Here is a 16,684-nt window from a genome sequence, read left to right as displayed (position 1 = left end):
ACCCACAAACAAGCCAACCCACAGTGCCTGTGCTGGACCAATGTAGGAGAAACAAAGCTAGCTCCGCTCCCTGGTATTTTTTACTATAGCCTTCAACTTTTTCCTCTCCTCTCTTTTGAGATGATTATTTCCCATTTGTTTTTTGAAAGCCGTGATTGAATCTGACTCCACCATACTGTTAGGCAACGTATTCCAAATCCTAACCAGTCAGTGCTAAAAATATTTTTTTCTCATGTCACCGATGGCTGTTTTGCCATTGTCTGAATCTGACTGTACCTACCCCCCTACCCTATCCCTATAACCCTGCATTTCCCATGGCTAATCCACCTAGCCTGCATATCTTTGGACTGTGGGAGCATCCAGAGGAAAGCCACGCAGACAAGGGGAGAATGTTCTTGTGGAATTTGCACAGTGTCACGAGGATGGAAACAAATCTTGGTCTCTGGCACTGTGAGGAGCAATGCTAACACTGAGCCACCGTACTGTACATTTATCCATCTCTCTGTTGCATTGCATATTCCTCTATTTTGTTGTTTGTGACCATGTCTTGCCAGATTATGTAGAGAGAACTTGAGAAATCAAACATATGCTCCACATCACAAAGTAAAGATGCACAGACTACTTTGATTTTACTCCCTGATATGCAAACAGATGCTCTTTGAGAATAAAAAAAGGAAGAGTTTTCATTTTTGCATTATAGAACCAAAGAAACTACTTCCTACTCTGTAGAAACAGCAAATTGACAAATATCTTGAGACTTCCATGCTGGCACTTTAGCCCAGGACCCCATTCTCAGTGTGCCACACTGGGCCAATGCAGTCAGCTGGCTGGCTGGCTGGCAGCATAAATATACCACAGCTCAAACAGTGCTCCTTGGAGCAGCAGCATGTGACGTAATTGTAAAACTTAGCTCAGGCTAGTTACCTTCAATACAGTTTGTTTTCGTATAGAGCACAGAATGGTTGGTGGAAAAATTGAAACATGGTTGAAGATTGTCAGCATTGTGCACTGAGGCAAAGTGGCAACAAATTGTTTGCCTCTTCTATTACACTCCTGTACATCTTTGGGGAGGCACATGCTGCATATGTGCCAAACAAAATAATGATAAATTTGGTTTATGTCAAACCTGTAAAATTCTGTAGGTTTTCTTTTTTCTTTGAGCCAATTTAGAATCACACTTGTTAGAGTTAGTGAAGCGAAAACGTGATAGCACATGCAACCTGTCACTTAAGTGCAACTCTTCACACTTTTAATAGCATATATTACTAGTACCATTCTCAATGATTGTAAAACCAAGTAATTGCAAAGCAACTTTTAAGAGTAAAAGTTGACCTTGGTAAGCTGTTGTTAATGCAACCTGCTGTCTGTATAGCGCTTTAAAATAAGATCAAACAAAATCTCTCTTCCCCACCCCCCCCCCCCCCAGCTGAAAAGAACATTTGAATATCAGAGAATGTTTAAAGTACAGAAGGAAGTCATTCTGCTTGTCATATTTGTTCAGAGTTCCATTATTTTGATAGACAATTAATTTAAGAATATAACTAATCATGATTTATCTTTAGATTTTAGCCAATAATACCATGGGAATTAAGCGTGCGTATTTAGCACAAACTTCAGAAATGAAGTACTTTCAGGCTTGATAAATTTGTCTATTTAGGATTTTGTTGGGGGACAGTGGGGGGAATGTCTATCTAGTTAGTTTAGATCATTTCCAGTTGGATGTACCTGTGCTGGCTAAAGATATGTTCACTGTTTTATTTGTCTACACAATTCTTTTTGTACAGAATCATCAAATTTTATACCTAGTTTTGAAATTTCAGTTTCATGACAAATCATTGCTGTATTTCAGGCATTTCTGCGGATGTGCAATCTACCAGTCCAAGTGGTTTGTAGGGCAAATGCGGAGTACATGTCTCCATCTGGTAAGTCTGGAGCTGACTTAAATTCCTGGAGGAGTTGTTTTATGTGATGCCATGGCAACATGTCTAGTTGTGTAGTTTATAACCAGTACTGGTTACGGGTCTATTTTTCAAATGCTTTTACATTACTCCATCATTTTTAACCTTGCTTGTGTGAGGAATAAATGACTAGAGGTTGCAGTTGTTTGGGAATTTTCATTGAGTGATACGTAAACTGTAACAATACAATGTTATATGTTCCACTGTGAATGTTCAAGCGATTAACTATAAATACTTTTTTTATTAACTGTAAAAACATTTTTTAATAAAACAGATCAGTAGATATCTTTTTCAGCAAAATTCGCTTCACTTCTGGCTGTTTTCTATATAGTTTTAAGAAAAACTAATTAAATGATGGATAAGCTCAAAATACCATAGATTGACACTTGGATCTTAGTGTCTATGCCATGCTCTTGGCCTTTTATTGGGATTTCCTTTGTGCTTGAACACATATGAATAAAAGCTCAGAGATCACTATGTTCAAAGAGACCTGCATTTCTTTTGTGATACACTTATCATATGGATGCAGATGAGGCTTTTGTTCATACGTTTTATCTCATCTATTACCCTCAGGCTGCCTGTGAAGGCAATGAAGAATGAATCTATTCAAAAGAAGCATGACAGACCCTGCTGTTAGTGTGAACTGTATATGAACTGGCCTTAACAGCAGGTTTTGTGCATTTGAGCAAGATACATTTTGAAAAGACAAAGATAAGAAATGAAACAAAGCATAATTGGTGAATGTTTGTGCAAAAACTTGAATTGTTTAAAACAGAACACTGAAGATTTTATGAAGTGTTTACTGTTGAGTGCTTTCAAAAGGAAATCTTAAAATTACCAAAAAGCATGCACAATTCCGTACTAAGATAATAAAATGTGAGGCTGGATGAACACAGCAGGCCAAGCAGCATCTAGGGGCACAAAAGCTGACGTTTCGGGCCTAGACCCTTCATCAGAGAGGGGGATGGGGAGAAGGAACTGGAATAAATAGGGAGAGAGGGGGAGGCGGACCGAAGATGGAGAGTAAAGAAGATAGGTGGAGAGAGTATAGGTGGGGAGGTAGGGAGGGGATAGGTCAGTCCAGGGAAGACGGACAGGTCAAGGAGGTGGGATGAGGGTAGATGGGGGTGCGGCTTGGGGTGGGAGGAAGGGATGGGTGAGAGGAAGAACCGGTTAGGGAGGCAGAGACAGGTTGGACTGGTTTTGGGATGCAGTGGGTGGGGGGGAAGAGCTGGGCTGGTTGTGTGGTGCAGTAGGGGGAGGGGATGAACAGGGCTGGTTTAGGGATGCAGTAGGGGAAGGGGAGATTTTGAAACTGGTGAAGTCCACATTGATACCATATGGCTGTAGAGTTCCCAGGCGGAATATGAGTTGCTGTTCCTGCAACCTTCGGGTGGCGTCATTGTGGCAGTGCAGGAGGCCCATGATGGACATGTCATCTAGAGAATGGGAGGAGGAGTGGAAATGGTTTGCGACTGGGAGGTGCAGTTGTTTGTTGAGAACTGAGCGGAGGTGTTCTGCAAAGCGGTCCCCAAGCCTCCGCTTGGTTTCCCCAATGTAGGGGAAGCCGCACCGGGTACAGTGGATGCAGTATACCACATTGGCAGATGTGCAGGTGAACCTCTGCTTAATGTGGAATGTCATCTTGGGGCTTTGGATAGGGGTGAGGGAGGAGGTGTGGGGACAAGTGTAGCATTTCCTGCGGTTGCAGGGAAAGGTGCCGGGTGTGGTGGGGTTGGAGGGCAGTATGGAGCGAACAAGGGAGTCACGGAGAGAGTGATCTCTCCGGAAAGCAGACAGGGGACGGGATGGAAAAATGTCTTGGGTGGTGGGGTCGGATTGTAAATGGCGGAAGTGTCAGAGGATGATGCGTTGTATCCGGAGGTTGGTAGGGTAGTGTGTGAGAACGAGGGGGATCCTCTTAGGGCGGTTGTGGCGGGGGCGGGGTGTGAGGGATGTGTTGCGGGAAATACGGGAGGCGCGGTCAAGGGCGTTCTCGATCACTGTGGGGGGAAAGTTGCGGTCCTTAAAGAACTTGGACATCTGGGATGTGCGGGAGTGGAATGTCTTATCGTGGGAGCAGATGCGGCGGAGGCGGAGGAATTGGGAATAGGGGATGGAATTTTTGCAGGAGGGTGGGTGGGAGGAGGTGTATTCTAGGTAGCTGTGGGAGTCGGTGGGCTTGAAATGGACATCAGTTACAAGCTGGTTGCCTGAGATGGAGACTGAGAGGTCCAGGAAGGTGACGTTTACCAGGTGCTGGATTAAGGAAGTGAAAACTGGAGGATGCAATTGCTGTAACCATATCTCCAAGTAGTTGATTATTGAACAGTAATAGGTAGAGACCTTCGAACCAATCAGCTGCCCTCCCATTTCAAAAGGGATATCCTACATTGTAAAAAGGGCCCTCAAATATTAGGCTAATTGATATTAAATGTTTTGATAACTTTTAAACCCACTTTAATTACGCATTTACATTTTAAGCCACAATTGTCTCAACCATAGTACAAGTTTACTTGAGTCTTGAGATTAGTGGTTTTGGGCATAATCTAAAGAGTTAATTTGAATGTAGATTTCATACATGCTGCATGTCATGGTAGTTTGGTGTCTCATTGCTCATACAGTTCCCAACAATCGGTTATAACCCCAGATGGCTGTCTGAAAAGTTTTCTTTTGCGGCTGTCTCCCCTGATGTAAAAAGAAAATGTAAAAATAGGTGATAATGGGAACTGCAAATGCTGGAGAATCCAAGATAATAAAATGTGAGGCTGGATGAACACAGCAGGCCAAGCAGCATCCCAGGAGCACAAAAGCTGACGTTTCGGGCCTAGACCCTTCATCAGAGAGGGGGATGAGCTGAGGGTTCTGGAATAAATAGGGAGAGAGGGGGAGGCGGATCGAAGATGGAGAGAAAAGATAGGTGGAGAGGAGAGTATAGATGCGGAGGTAGGGAGGGGATAGGTCAGTCCAGGGAAGACGGATAGGTCAAGGAGGTGGGATGAGGTTAGTAGGTAGCAGATGGAGGTGCGGCTTGGGGTGGGAGGAAGGGATGGGTGAGAGGAAGAACAGGTTAGGGAGGCAGAGACAGGTTGGACTGGTTTTGGGATGCAGTGGGTGGAGGGGAAGAGCTGGGCTGGTTGTGTGGTGCAGTGGGGGGAGGGGACGAACTGGGCTGGTTTTGGGATGCGGTGGGGGAAGGGGACATTTTGAAGCTGGTGAAGTCCACGTTGATACCATTGGGCTGCAGGGTTCCCAAGTGGAATATGAGTTGCTGTTCCTGCAACCTTTGGGCGGCATCATTGTGGCACTGCAGGAGGCCCGTGATGGGCATCCCAAAACCAGCCCAACCTGTCTCTGCCTCCCTAACCTGTTCTTCCTCTCGCCCATCCCTTTCTCCCACCCCAAGCCGCACCTCCATCTCCTACCTACTAACCTCATCCCACCTCCTTGACCTGTCCGTCTTCCCTGGACTGACCTATCCCCTCCCTACCTCCCCACCTATACTCTCCTCTCCACCTATCTTCTTTTCTCTCCATCTTCGGTCCGCCTCCCCCTCTCTCCTTATTTATTCCAGAACCCTCATCCCATCCCCCTCTCTGATGAAGGGTCTAGGCCCGAAATGTCAGCTTTTGTGCTCCTGAGATGCTGCTTGGCCTGCTGTGTTCATCCAGCCTCACATTTTATGATCTTGTAAAAATAGGTGGTCTGCTGCCATATATATTGATACTTGTCTTCAGGAGCATCACTGACCGAAGTCTTGAATACCCGATTCCTGTCTTCACAGTTGGGCGATGATACATTCAAGGGGAAGAATCTAAATTAATGAAAACGATTCCCTCAAATGCTTATTTGTGTCATTAAGGTGTGCAATGTTTTAAGTACTACTGAATCATCCCTACCAGGGACACCCCTGGTTCTACTTGTGTTGAGTTATCTTATTTCTGCTGAGTATATAATACAGTTGTGCCGAAATCTCACAGTTTTATGCGATAAGGAAAGGCAAAAATGGCCAGGCTTCCACTCTGATTTACACTGGTTCATTTCTTCATGTATGATTTGCAGACTAGGACAGCAGTTGGACTTACAGGAATGGAGAGGTAAAGTTGAGAAATTTCTGTTAATGGTACTGCACATGCTAATGATTAACTCCATTGAGGCAGTTTCCCATCACCAAGTCACCCTTTATTTGCACATGGAAAGTCATTAACACTGCTCTGGCTCCCTCAGAGCCAGCTCTGAATGTCAGAATATCTGATGCTCCCCTTTTCATCTGTCAGCCAGGGCTCCCTGATTGGACCACATTAACTGCCAGATTAACCATTAGGAACCAGGACCTTTTGGTATCCAGCAAAAGTGTAGAATGTTTCTTCAAGCCTGCCTTCAAAGTTTGAATTGCTCTTTTGGCCAGGCTATTGGATAATGGATTGTATAGAGCTGTCTTAAATTGTCAATTCCCATTCCAGTTTAGGAAATACTCAAATTCTCTGCTCGTAAATGATGGGTGCTATCTGTGACCAACACCACTGGGAGTTTACATGTCGCAAAAGAGGCATGCAGTTTTTCTATCATTGTTCCCATGTTTGAACTCCATGCCATGCTGCCACTTTGAGTCTACAATGACTAAGAACATTGAGACCATGGAAAGGATCTGCATAGTTGACATGTTATTGAGTGCAGGATTTACCCAACCATTTTCGTGAATATGGGGGAGTTGATGGAGGTAATGTTTTTCCTTGTTAGCAGTTAGGACACTGCCTCACCAACACAGCTATGTCTGCATCCAATCTGGGTCATCAAACATATCATCTTTGTTTTGGATGACCCTGGTGGAGTTCAGCCAGTGTTTGGTGGTGACCTTTGCGAGGGACAATCAATAATGCTCCCCATATTAATATGCACTCCTCTGCTCTGATTTGGTCTCTCCAGGCCCAGAAAGGTTTCAGTTCAGGTTGTAAGGTAACAAGAGCTGGATTAACCCAGCAGGTCAAGCAGCATCACAGGAGCAGGAAAGCTGACATTTCTGGTCTGGACCCTTCTTCAGAAATGGGGAAGGGGAAGGGGATTCTGAAATAAGTAGAGAGAGCAAGAGGGGGAGGTGGAGGGAAGGTAGATAAAGGAGCAGATAGGTGGAGAGGAGATGGACAGGTCAAGGAAGTGGGGATGGAGCCAGTAAAGGTGTGTCGGTGGGGAGTTCGGATGGGGGTTCGTCAGTCAAGGAAAAACGGACAGGTCAAGGAGGCAGGGATGGGGATGGGGCTGGTAAGTTGATGGTGGGGGTTGAGGTGAGAGGAGCGGATGGGTGGGAGAAAAGACGTACAGGCCAAGGAGGTGGGGACGAGCTGGGCTGGCTTTGGGATGAGGTCGGGGGTGGGGAAATTTTGAAGCTTGTGAAGTCTGCATTGATACCATTGGGCTGCAGTGTTCCCCAGTGAAATATGAGGTGCTGTTCCTGCAACCTTTGAGTGGCGTCATTGTGGCGCTGGATGAGGCCTAGGACGGACATGTCATCCAAGGGGTGAACAACATGTCTCTCTATTTATTTCAGAATCCCCTTCCCCTTCCTCTCCCCCATTTCTAAAGAAGGGTCCAGACCTGAAACGTCAGCTTTCCTGCTCCTCTGCTGCTTGGCCTGCTGTTTTCATCCACCTACACCTTGTTATCTCAGATTCTCCAGCATCGGCAGTTCCTACTATCTCAGTTCTGTTTGTGATGGCCCTAATGTTTCCGTCGTAACAAGGTATTTCGGTTTTGCCAGGACTTTCTGCATCCAGAGTCTGATATCGTCGGCTGTGATTGGAAATGTGTCCAGAAAATTTCAAACCATTACAGACCATCCTAGTGGCAGTTCTACCAATGGTGTATCTGCAGTGGGAGATAGCTCCGCGCATCCACATTTGCTACTTGGCCTCCCAGATAGTGTTTGTGCTTGTAATCATACCATCTTTTTTCTGCTCCATGATGATATGGGAGTGGCAATGACAAATGGCTGCACCACCGACCCACTCCCTATTTGGATCAATGTCAAGCAGGGCTGTGTCATTGCCCCAGCATTGTCCTCTATATACCTGGCTGTGATGCTTCACCCCTTGGATGACAATCTCTCCACCAGATTGCAGCTAACATGCAGAACCTGTGGGAAATAATTCAACCTCTGCTGCTCTCAAGCCAAATCCAAAGTCACCCTAACCAGTGTCATTGAGCTGCAGTACACAAATGATGCTTGGGTACGTACAGAGTCAGCATCTTTATGGAGTCATATGAGAGCATGGGTCTCACCTTGAACATCCTTAAGCCAAAAGTCCTTCATCAACCTGGCCTGGCATGATGGATCAAACCCCAATCATCAAGTTTCACAGGGAGGCCTAAGAGAACGTTGACCACTTCCAATAACTTGGAAGTATCCTGTCAACCAAAGCAACTATTGATGAAGAGATCCAGCATCTCCTCCAGTCTGCTAGCACAGCCTTTATCCATCTGAGGAAAAAGGTGTTGGAGAAAACAACATCAGATCTGACACCAAGGTCATGGTTTGCAGAGCTGTGGTTGTTTCTGCCTTCCAATATGGCTCTGAGACATGGATTGTTTACAGCAGACACCTCAAGGCATTAGAGCAGTACCACCAATGCAGCCTGCGCAAGATCATGCAAATCCGCTGGGAAGAAAGATGTGCCAACATCCTCGGCATTGAGGGTCTGACCACCCTTAATTGGTTACAATGGGCTCAGCATGTCATCCACATGACTGACTTGAGACTCCCCAGGCAGGTGCTGTACTCCCTGCTTTGAAATGGCAGACAAGTCCCAGGTGGACAGAGGAAGCACTTAAGGGTATCCCTGAAGGCCTCACTGGCAAAGAGTGACATTTCCACAGACACTTGGGAATCACTAGCCTAAGACTGTCCAAAGTGGAGGAGCAGCATTTGGGAAGGTTTCGAGCACCTTGAGACTTGCCGTTTCGGAGGTGAGAAAAATGGAAGCCAGGCAACAACAGTGTAAGGAGCACACTGCTAAACCAACCCGCCACCTCCCCCTTCCCACAACCACCTTCTGCCCCAAGTGTAACAGAGCCACAGTAGCCACATTGGTCTGTTCACCTACCTATGGGCTCACCCTGAGAGTGGAAGAGAGCCATCCTCATCTGCGAGTGAACACTGATGAATTATACGCAATTAGTATTAAACCCATCGCTGAGGTTGGGCTGAAGCTGTGGACGGTACTGCCTTGTCCTCTTTAAGGAGGCGCAGTAGGGGTTTGTGATCTGTTATTATTACAAATTTACATTCATAAGGGTATTGGTGGAACTTCCTGACTCCAAATATGACTACCAAACATTCTTTCGCTATCTGGTGTTTACGCTGTGTGTTATCAAAAGTCCGAGATGCATACGCTATTGGACATACCTCTCCATTAGGCCACTTATCAGCTAATAGTACCATAATACCATACAGGGAGATGTTGCATGTCGATACCAGATCCGATGTGGAACGATAGTGCGCCAACGTGTTAGAGGATGATAAACAAACAGACTGTTGAGAAAGCTCAGCAGGTCTGGCAGCAGCTGATGAGAAATCAGAGTTAACATTTCGGGTCTGGGTCCTGATTTCTCCCCTCAGATGCTGCCGGACCTGCGCTTTTCCAGCAATCTCTGTTTGCGTCTGATTTACAGCATCTGCACTTCTTTGGTGTTTACCTTAGAGAATGACAACACTTTCTTCATTTTCCTGAAATCTATGGCTTGGTTACATGACCATTTCCAAGGCTGACCCTTTTTTAGGAGTTGACACAATCATGCCTGGATAACTTTCCATGACAGTTCACCAGCCAAAAGAAAAACATAAGCTCTGGTACAGACTTGGGAGCTGGGACACCTTTGAATGCCCTCGCTTCATCATCCAACAGGTGTAATCCAGTCTTATCAACTCTATTGCTCATTCTGGTCACTTGGGGTGCCTGAAGCACACATTTTTCCCTTAGACATATGGCTGCCAGGGAACACCATCTAAAGACAATGTCCAAGTTCTCTAAGTGCTCCTTATTGGTCTTCCCTGTTATTAGCACATCACCTGAATGAATGCTGACCTGAGGTAGACCTTGGAAAACATTTTGCATAATCCACTGAAAAATTGCACAGGCTGGCAACACCGCAAATGGCAGTCACACATATTGGTACAAACCTCTATGGGCATTAATTGTAGCACACTTCTGGGAATCCTCATCTAACTGTAATTGCGAATACGCGTGGCTCATGCCTAGCCTCAAGAAGCCCCCAAAATCAAGCTTAGGCCTGAGCCTTTCACAACAGTCACTGGTAACTGAACCAGCTGCTTCTCAACCAGAATTGGAAGTCATACCCTTAATCCCCAGTATATGTTCTCTGTCTAGCTGACTTATGCATTGGAGCCCAGACTGAATTTTGTTAAGTACTGGTTCTGCAATCACTGAAGCAGCTGCACAGGCCCCCATTAGAATCAGGTGACCATTTAGCTGGTTGCTTATTTTAAATGGTTCTAATTTGGATGTCCACATACTGGGTCTAGTCTTCCCCAGAAATCCTTACCCTTATTCAAAGACAATTGCTGCAAGAGAGTTTCTTTGTGAATATGCTTTACTTTCGACACCACTGAATTAAATCTACAGAGACCGGTATCCCGTCACCAAGACACCCTTTGTTTACATGTGGAAAGTCCTTGACATTGGTTCAGGTCCCTCAGAGCCAGCTCTGTGTTTGAGAATGTCTGACAATCCACTTTTTATTGTCTCAGGGCACTCTGGACATGATTAAAAGCTCCAATCAGGGAACTCCTATTCTGTGATGTCCATCTGGCTGACTACGTTACAATCACTATATTAGAGCCATATTCAAGTGAGATACTAAATTTAAAAATTGAATTTGAAGTTTCTACATAGTGTTTAAAGGAGTAATGCATGATATTTTTCGTTTCTTCTAGATTTATTCTTCTAGCTAATCACCTTTATTTAAGCCCCTTTAACTTGCTTATCCAAACTCTGCATCCCATGTCTTAACCCAAGTCATTCTTGGCTCCTGCTGCCCATCTGCAACACCGCAAATTCAATTCTCATTTCTTCATGAGATCCTTAGTCCTTCATGATGATGTTGCTACAGAGAGAACCAACTAATCTTACAACTTGCCACTCAAACCCTCCTATTCTAAGACTAACCCCATCCAGCATCAGCTGCCTTAGCTCTATATTCTTGAAAACCTTCCCTAAAAGCCTCTCACTGTACATCTCCCCACCCTCCATCTGGAATATTAGGTGCACTGATTTTCTGTAAATATGTTTTCTAGTATGTTACAAAAAGCTAGAATTAATCTCCTAACTATTGAATAATGTATGACGGTTTTAAAGTGAAAATTGATGCCTCCCATAAATGGTAAATTTGCATTTGTTTCATTGACTAGGAGCAGCCAGCTTTCATCTATAGAATTGTGGAATGGTTACACCGGTGAAAAAAATCATTTGGTCTGTTATATCCATGTCAACTCTCGAGAGCTATTTAGCTAATCCCACCAACGTGACTTTCCCTTATCCCCATTGCCCTGCAAATCTTATTTCTCTTGACAATTATCTAATTGCTTTTTAACATCCATGATCGAATTTTCCCACCACCAAATTCTCAGCCAATGCATTCTAAATCCTAACCATACACTGAGTAAAAAAGATTTATGTCATGTTGACATGGTTTTACTGCCATTCACCTTTCAGTTTATCTTGGAAAGACCTACCTAGTTGGTCCCACTCATCTAGCCTTTTCATATATGCTGCAAAATTTTTCTTTTCAAGTGGGGTTGGGGAACAATGAGGTTGGAGGCTGTGGGTGGGAGGTCCCCTGAGGTGATGAGGTCATGAATGGTGTTGGAGATGATGGTTTGGTGCTCGGGGATGGGGTCATGATCAAGGGGGCCGTAGGAGGTGGTGTCGGAGAGTTGGCATTTGGCCTCGGCAATGTAGAGGTCAGTGCGCCATACTACCACTGCGCCACCCTTGTCTGCGAGTTTGATGGTGAGGTTGGGGTTGGAGTGGAGGAGCAAAGGGCTGCCCGTTCTGCAGGGGAGAGGTTGGAGTGGGTGAGAGGGGTGGAGAGGTTGAGGCGGTTAATGTCTCAATGGCAGTTGGAGATAAAGAGGTCGAGGGAGGGTAGGAGGCCTGGGGATGGTGTCCAGGAGGAGGACTTGTGTTGGAAGCGGGCGAAGGGGTCAGTGGAGGGAGGCTTAGGTTCCCGGTTGAAGAAGTAAGCGTGGAGGCAAAGGCGGCGGAAAAACTGCTCTATGTCCAACTGTGACTGGTATTCGTTGATGTGTGGTTGTAGGGGGACAAAGGTGAGCCCCTTGCTTAGGACTGACCGTTCGTCCTCGGTCTGGGGGGATGGTGAAGATGCGGCAGGGCTCAGTGTGGCTGTCTTCTCTGGGGTTGCTGGCTGTGGAGGTTGTGGGTGGAGCGATGAGGTCGTCGGCCGTGGGCCGTGGGCAGGGTTCTGTCGGTGGTGAGAGGAGCGGGGTGGGCGGCAGCAGCTGCGGTGAGGGTGGTGTGTGTGGTGTTGTAACTGGAAGTGGTGGCGGTGACTGCAGCAGCGGTCCTGGAAGTGGTGTGCCTGGCGGTGGCGGATGTGACATCATCGGTGGGGTCTCCGGCCGTGTATCCATGTTTCTTTGTGCCTATGGTTTAGTTGAATTTTACAGACGTTTTATGCACTGTTAGGCCATCATCTCTCTACTTTCTTTAAGCTGAAAGTCAAGTCTCACCAGCTGTCTTGCACCTGGGATCTGGGTTCTAGTTTTAATTCCATTAGCCTTTCTTCTGGGCGAGATAGAAAAGGAAGGGGGTTGGGGGTGGTGTCCATAGTGCTGTTGTGTCAGGGGAATTTTATTAATTCCACTATTCAGTGGAATAGTTAAAATTTAGTTGGCAGGATACCCTTAACCAATCAAAATTTGATGCCAACATATTTTGATAAAGTTGTCTGACTCTGTGTTGTCTCCAGATATGATTTGGAAAGGCTGAGGGACTTGAGGCTGTTTTCATTAGAGAGAAGAAGGTTGAGAGGTGACTTAATTGAGACATATAAAATAATCAGAGGGTTAGATCGGGTGGATAGGGAGAGCCTTTTTCCTAGGATTATGACGGCGAGCACGAGGGGGCATAGCTTTAAATTGAGTGTTGAAAGATATAGGACAGATGTCAGAGGTAGTTTCTTTACTCAGAGAGTAGTAAGGGAATGGAATGCTTTGCCTGCAACGTTAGTAGATTCGCCAACTTTAAGTACATTTAAGTCATCATTGGACAAGCATATGGACGAACATGGAATAGTGTAGGTTAGATGGGCTTCAGATTGGTATGACAGGTCGGCACAACATCGAGGGCTGAAGGGCCTGTACTGTGCTGTAATGTTCTATGTTCTATGTATATTGCATTCCACTCTGGATAATTCTCCCACTCTTCTTTGAAATAATGCCATGAGATCATTTGCATCCAACTAAGTAGGCAGACCAGGCCTGAGTTTAACAATGTCATCTAAAGAGCAGAACCTCCAACAGTAGTGTTTTGAGCTCTGTTCTGGAGTGTCAGCTTTGATTTTTGTACTGAACTCTAGAATGTGACTCTAAATGACCAATGTTTACTTTAGCTACTTTTTGCACACTTATAAAAACTCTCGTAATTTTGTTTATATTCCTGGCCAGTTACCACTCGTGTTTAGAGATAATGGGAACTGCAGATGCTGGAGAATTCCAAGATAATAAAATGTGAGGCTGGATGAACACAGCAGGCCAAGCAGCATCTCAGGAGCACAAAAGCTGACGTTTCGGGCCTAGACCCTTCATCCTCTCTGATGAAGGGTCCAGGCCCGAAATGTCAGCTTTTGTGCTCCTGAGATGCTGCTTGGCCTGCTGTGTTCTTACCACTCGTGGTTAGTTTTTTTGTTGTTAATGTTCTTTTTCTGTCTGGTTTCTAAAACAATCGCAGTCCTCTGGTTTACTACTATCCTTTGCAAATTTGTAAACCTGTTCTTTAATCTATAACTTTCATCAGTGCATTTTTCTTGCTTGAGTATTTTTAATGGAATTTTTTGTGTAACATTTGAATTGTTTCTTTAAATGCATCTCACTTTTTGTGTACTGCCACACTTCTCGTCTATTTATCCACTTGCCCATATTTAGCACTCCTTACATTCAGTGTAATTGGCTTTCTTCTTTAACTCTGGTTTTGGACTGAACTATGTTGCTTTTAAATTTAAAATGGAAGCCCATTGTATTATCTTTCCCAGATTACTAATTAAACCTACCTTATTGTATAATATTAGGTGTAAACTAACTTTATGCCTAAAATAAGAAAGTGATGGAAATAATTCAGTCTAGTAGACCTGTAAAACAAAATAGCTAATATTTTTAGTTGGATGTGACTCAGATGTCTCAGCATCTGTTTTTATTTTAACTTTACGTGTATTTGGTTCCACATTGTATTGTTCTAGAAAAGTCTACAATCAGGTTGCGAACTCATCTTCCAGACTGTCTTTGCCAATTTGATTTGCTTATAAAAAATATGTTCATATTAAATCCCTCATGATTAATACTTTATTGACTGTGTCTGATCTGTGTATTTTCAACATTTTATTTCCTATTGTCAACGTGCAGAATATTTTCCGCCTGTATTAATACATTTGCTTTTAATTGTCTATTAGTTGCTGTTTCATTGACTTAACATGCAGTTCAGCTGAGTTATGGCTTGTAAGCTGTGAATACCTAAGACAATTCAAGAATTTATGGGCAGCATGTGGCTCAGTGGTTAGCACTGCTGCCTGAACCTAGAGACTTAGCTTCAATTTCAGCCTTGGGCAAATGTCTGTGTGGCATTTCCGCACGCTCCCCAAGCCTGCATGGATTCCCTCTGGGTGCTCCGGTTACCTTCTACAGTCCAAAGATATGCAGGGTAGCTGGATTGGCCATGCTAAATTGCCCATAGTGTCCAGAACTCTGTAGGGTAGGTGGATTAGCCAAGGAGAATGCATAGTAACAGGAATAGTGTGGAGGGGAGAGTCTGAGTGGGTTGCTGTTTTGAAGAGTCATTGTGGACTTATGGGCCAAATGGCCTGTTTCCACACTGGAGGGATTTTGTGAATTAGCTCGTCTATGTATTTCATCTATTTGTAGGGAACAAGCAAAAACAGAAATTTCTGGAGAAACTCAGCAGGTCTGGCATCATCTGTCGGGAGAAAGCAGAATTAATCATTCCAGTCTACTGACGTTCCTTCAGGATGTTTTGAGGACTTGCTGAGTTTCTCCAGCTCTTTGTTTTGTATTAGCAAGAAAATACTGTTGGGAAATTAATGGGGTTAAAGGCTGATACACTACCAGGGCTAAAATCTATGGCCGAAAGTATTATAGAAAGTGGTCCTTAGATGTGTCTTCCAAAATTTGTCTCCCAAAGTTCTATAGATTTTAAAGTTCTAACAGATTGGAGGGTGACAAATGTAGCCTCACATTAAAAAGGGAGGGAGGGGGAGAAAAAAAAATTATAGACGAATTAGCCTTACATCAGTAGTGGGGAAATGCTAGAGTCTTATAAAAGATGTGACAGCAGAACACTTGGAAAGCATTGACAGGTTTGGACAAAGTCAGAATTGTTTTATAAAAGGCAAATCATGCTTACCAAATCTTCATGCTAACCAAATCTATGCAGTTTTTTCAAGGATGTTACTAGCAGAATAGAAAAGGAAGTACCAGCGTATGTGGTGTATTTGGATTTTCAGAAGGCTTTTGATAAGAGGTTATTAGACAAAATTAAAACATATGGGTTAGAAGATAAAATATTGGAATGGATTGTGTATTGTTTGACATGTGGGAGACAGAGTAGGAATAAATGCATCTTTGCCTGCCACCCAGAAAATGAGTGACTAGAGGGGATGGCACTAGAATCGTGCTTAGGCCCTAGCATGTTCACAATAAATATGAATGACCTGAATGAGTGAACCAAATGAAGTGTGTTGAAGTTTGCTGAAGACCTAAAATTGGGCAGGGTTGTGAGTTGGAGGGTGGATACAAGGAGGCTGTAAGGTGATTTAGATGAGTCAGTGGGCAAACATGTAGCAGATGCAATGCAGCATGGATAAATGTGCTGTGACACTATGGTGTGAAAAATGGAAAGGCAAAGTGTTATTTAAAAAGTGTGATATAGTGGGAAATATAGATGTGTACACAGATCTAGGTATCCATATACAAAGGGATCCGGGTGTCCTTGTCCACCTGTTACTGAAAGTAGACAGTCAAATGCAGTAGGCAATTTGGAATGCGAATGGTATATTGGACTTCATTGCAAAAGAATTTGAGTTCAGAAGTCAGGATATCTTAACTGCAGTTATAAAGAGCTTTGGTGAGAACACATCTGGAGCATTAAATGCAGTTTCGGTCTTCTTTCACAAAAAAGGAAATATTTTTCAGTGTGGGAGTAAAGCAGAAGTTCACTGGGCTGATCCAGGGATGACATAACAGTCTTATGAGGAAAGATAGTTTGAATAGAGTTATAGACTTATATAAAGTTTAGAAGGATTGGGGGGAGGTTGGGGTGCATGGGATCTGATTGAAATATTTAAAGTTCTAACCAGCCTGGGCGCACACAGTTCAGGGCAGATGTTTATCCTTGTTGGGTAGTCTAGGACCAAAGATCACAGTCTCAGGATATGGGGCAATCCATTTAAGATTGAGATAGGGAAAG

The 16,684-nt window shown here is 44.3% G+C and overlaps 1 protein-coding gene across 2 annotated transcripts in view; it reads left to right on the top strand.

Annotated features, from left to right (window-relative positions):
• The window catches only part of mtx2 (metaxin 2), an 82,615-nt gene that overhangs the window by 47,172 nt on the left and 18,759 nt on the right, over positions 1–16,684 (top strand). For both annotated transcript variants that reach the window (XM_048533677.2, XM_048533678.2), the window contains one exon: positions 1,850–1,922. In XM_048533677.2, coding sequence (XP_048389634.1) covers positions 1,850–1,922 — 73 coding nt within the window. The remainder of the gene's footprint in view (positions 1–1,849; positions 1,923–16,684) is intronic.

This window comes from Stegostoma tigrinum, chromosome 7 (assembly GCF_030684315.1).
Source record: "Stegostoma tigrinum isolate sSteTig4 chromosome 7, sSteTig4.hap1, whole genome shotgun sequence".
Classification (NCBI taxonomy): Eukaryota; Metazoa; Chordata; class Chondrichthyes; order Orectolobiformes; family Stegostomatidae; genus Stegostoma; species Stegostoma tigrinum.
The sequence above is the reverse complement of the archived record's forward strand: the minus strand, read 5'-3'. Positions and strand labels throughout refer to the sequence as shown.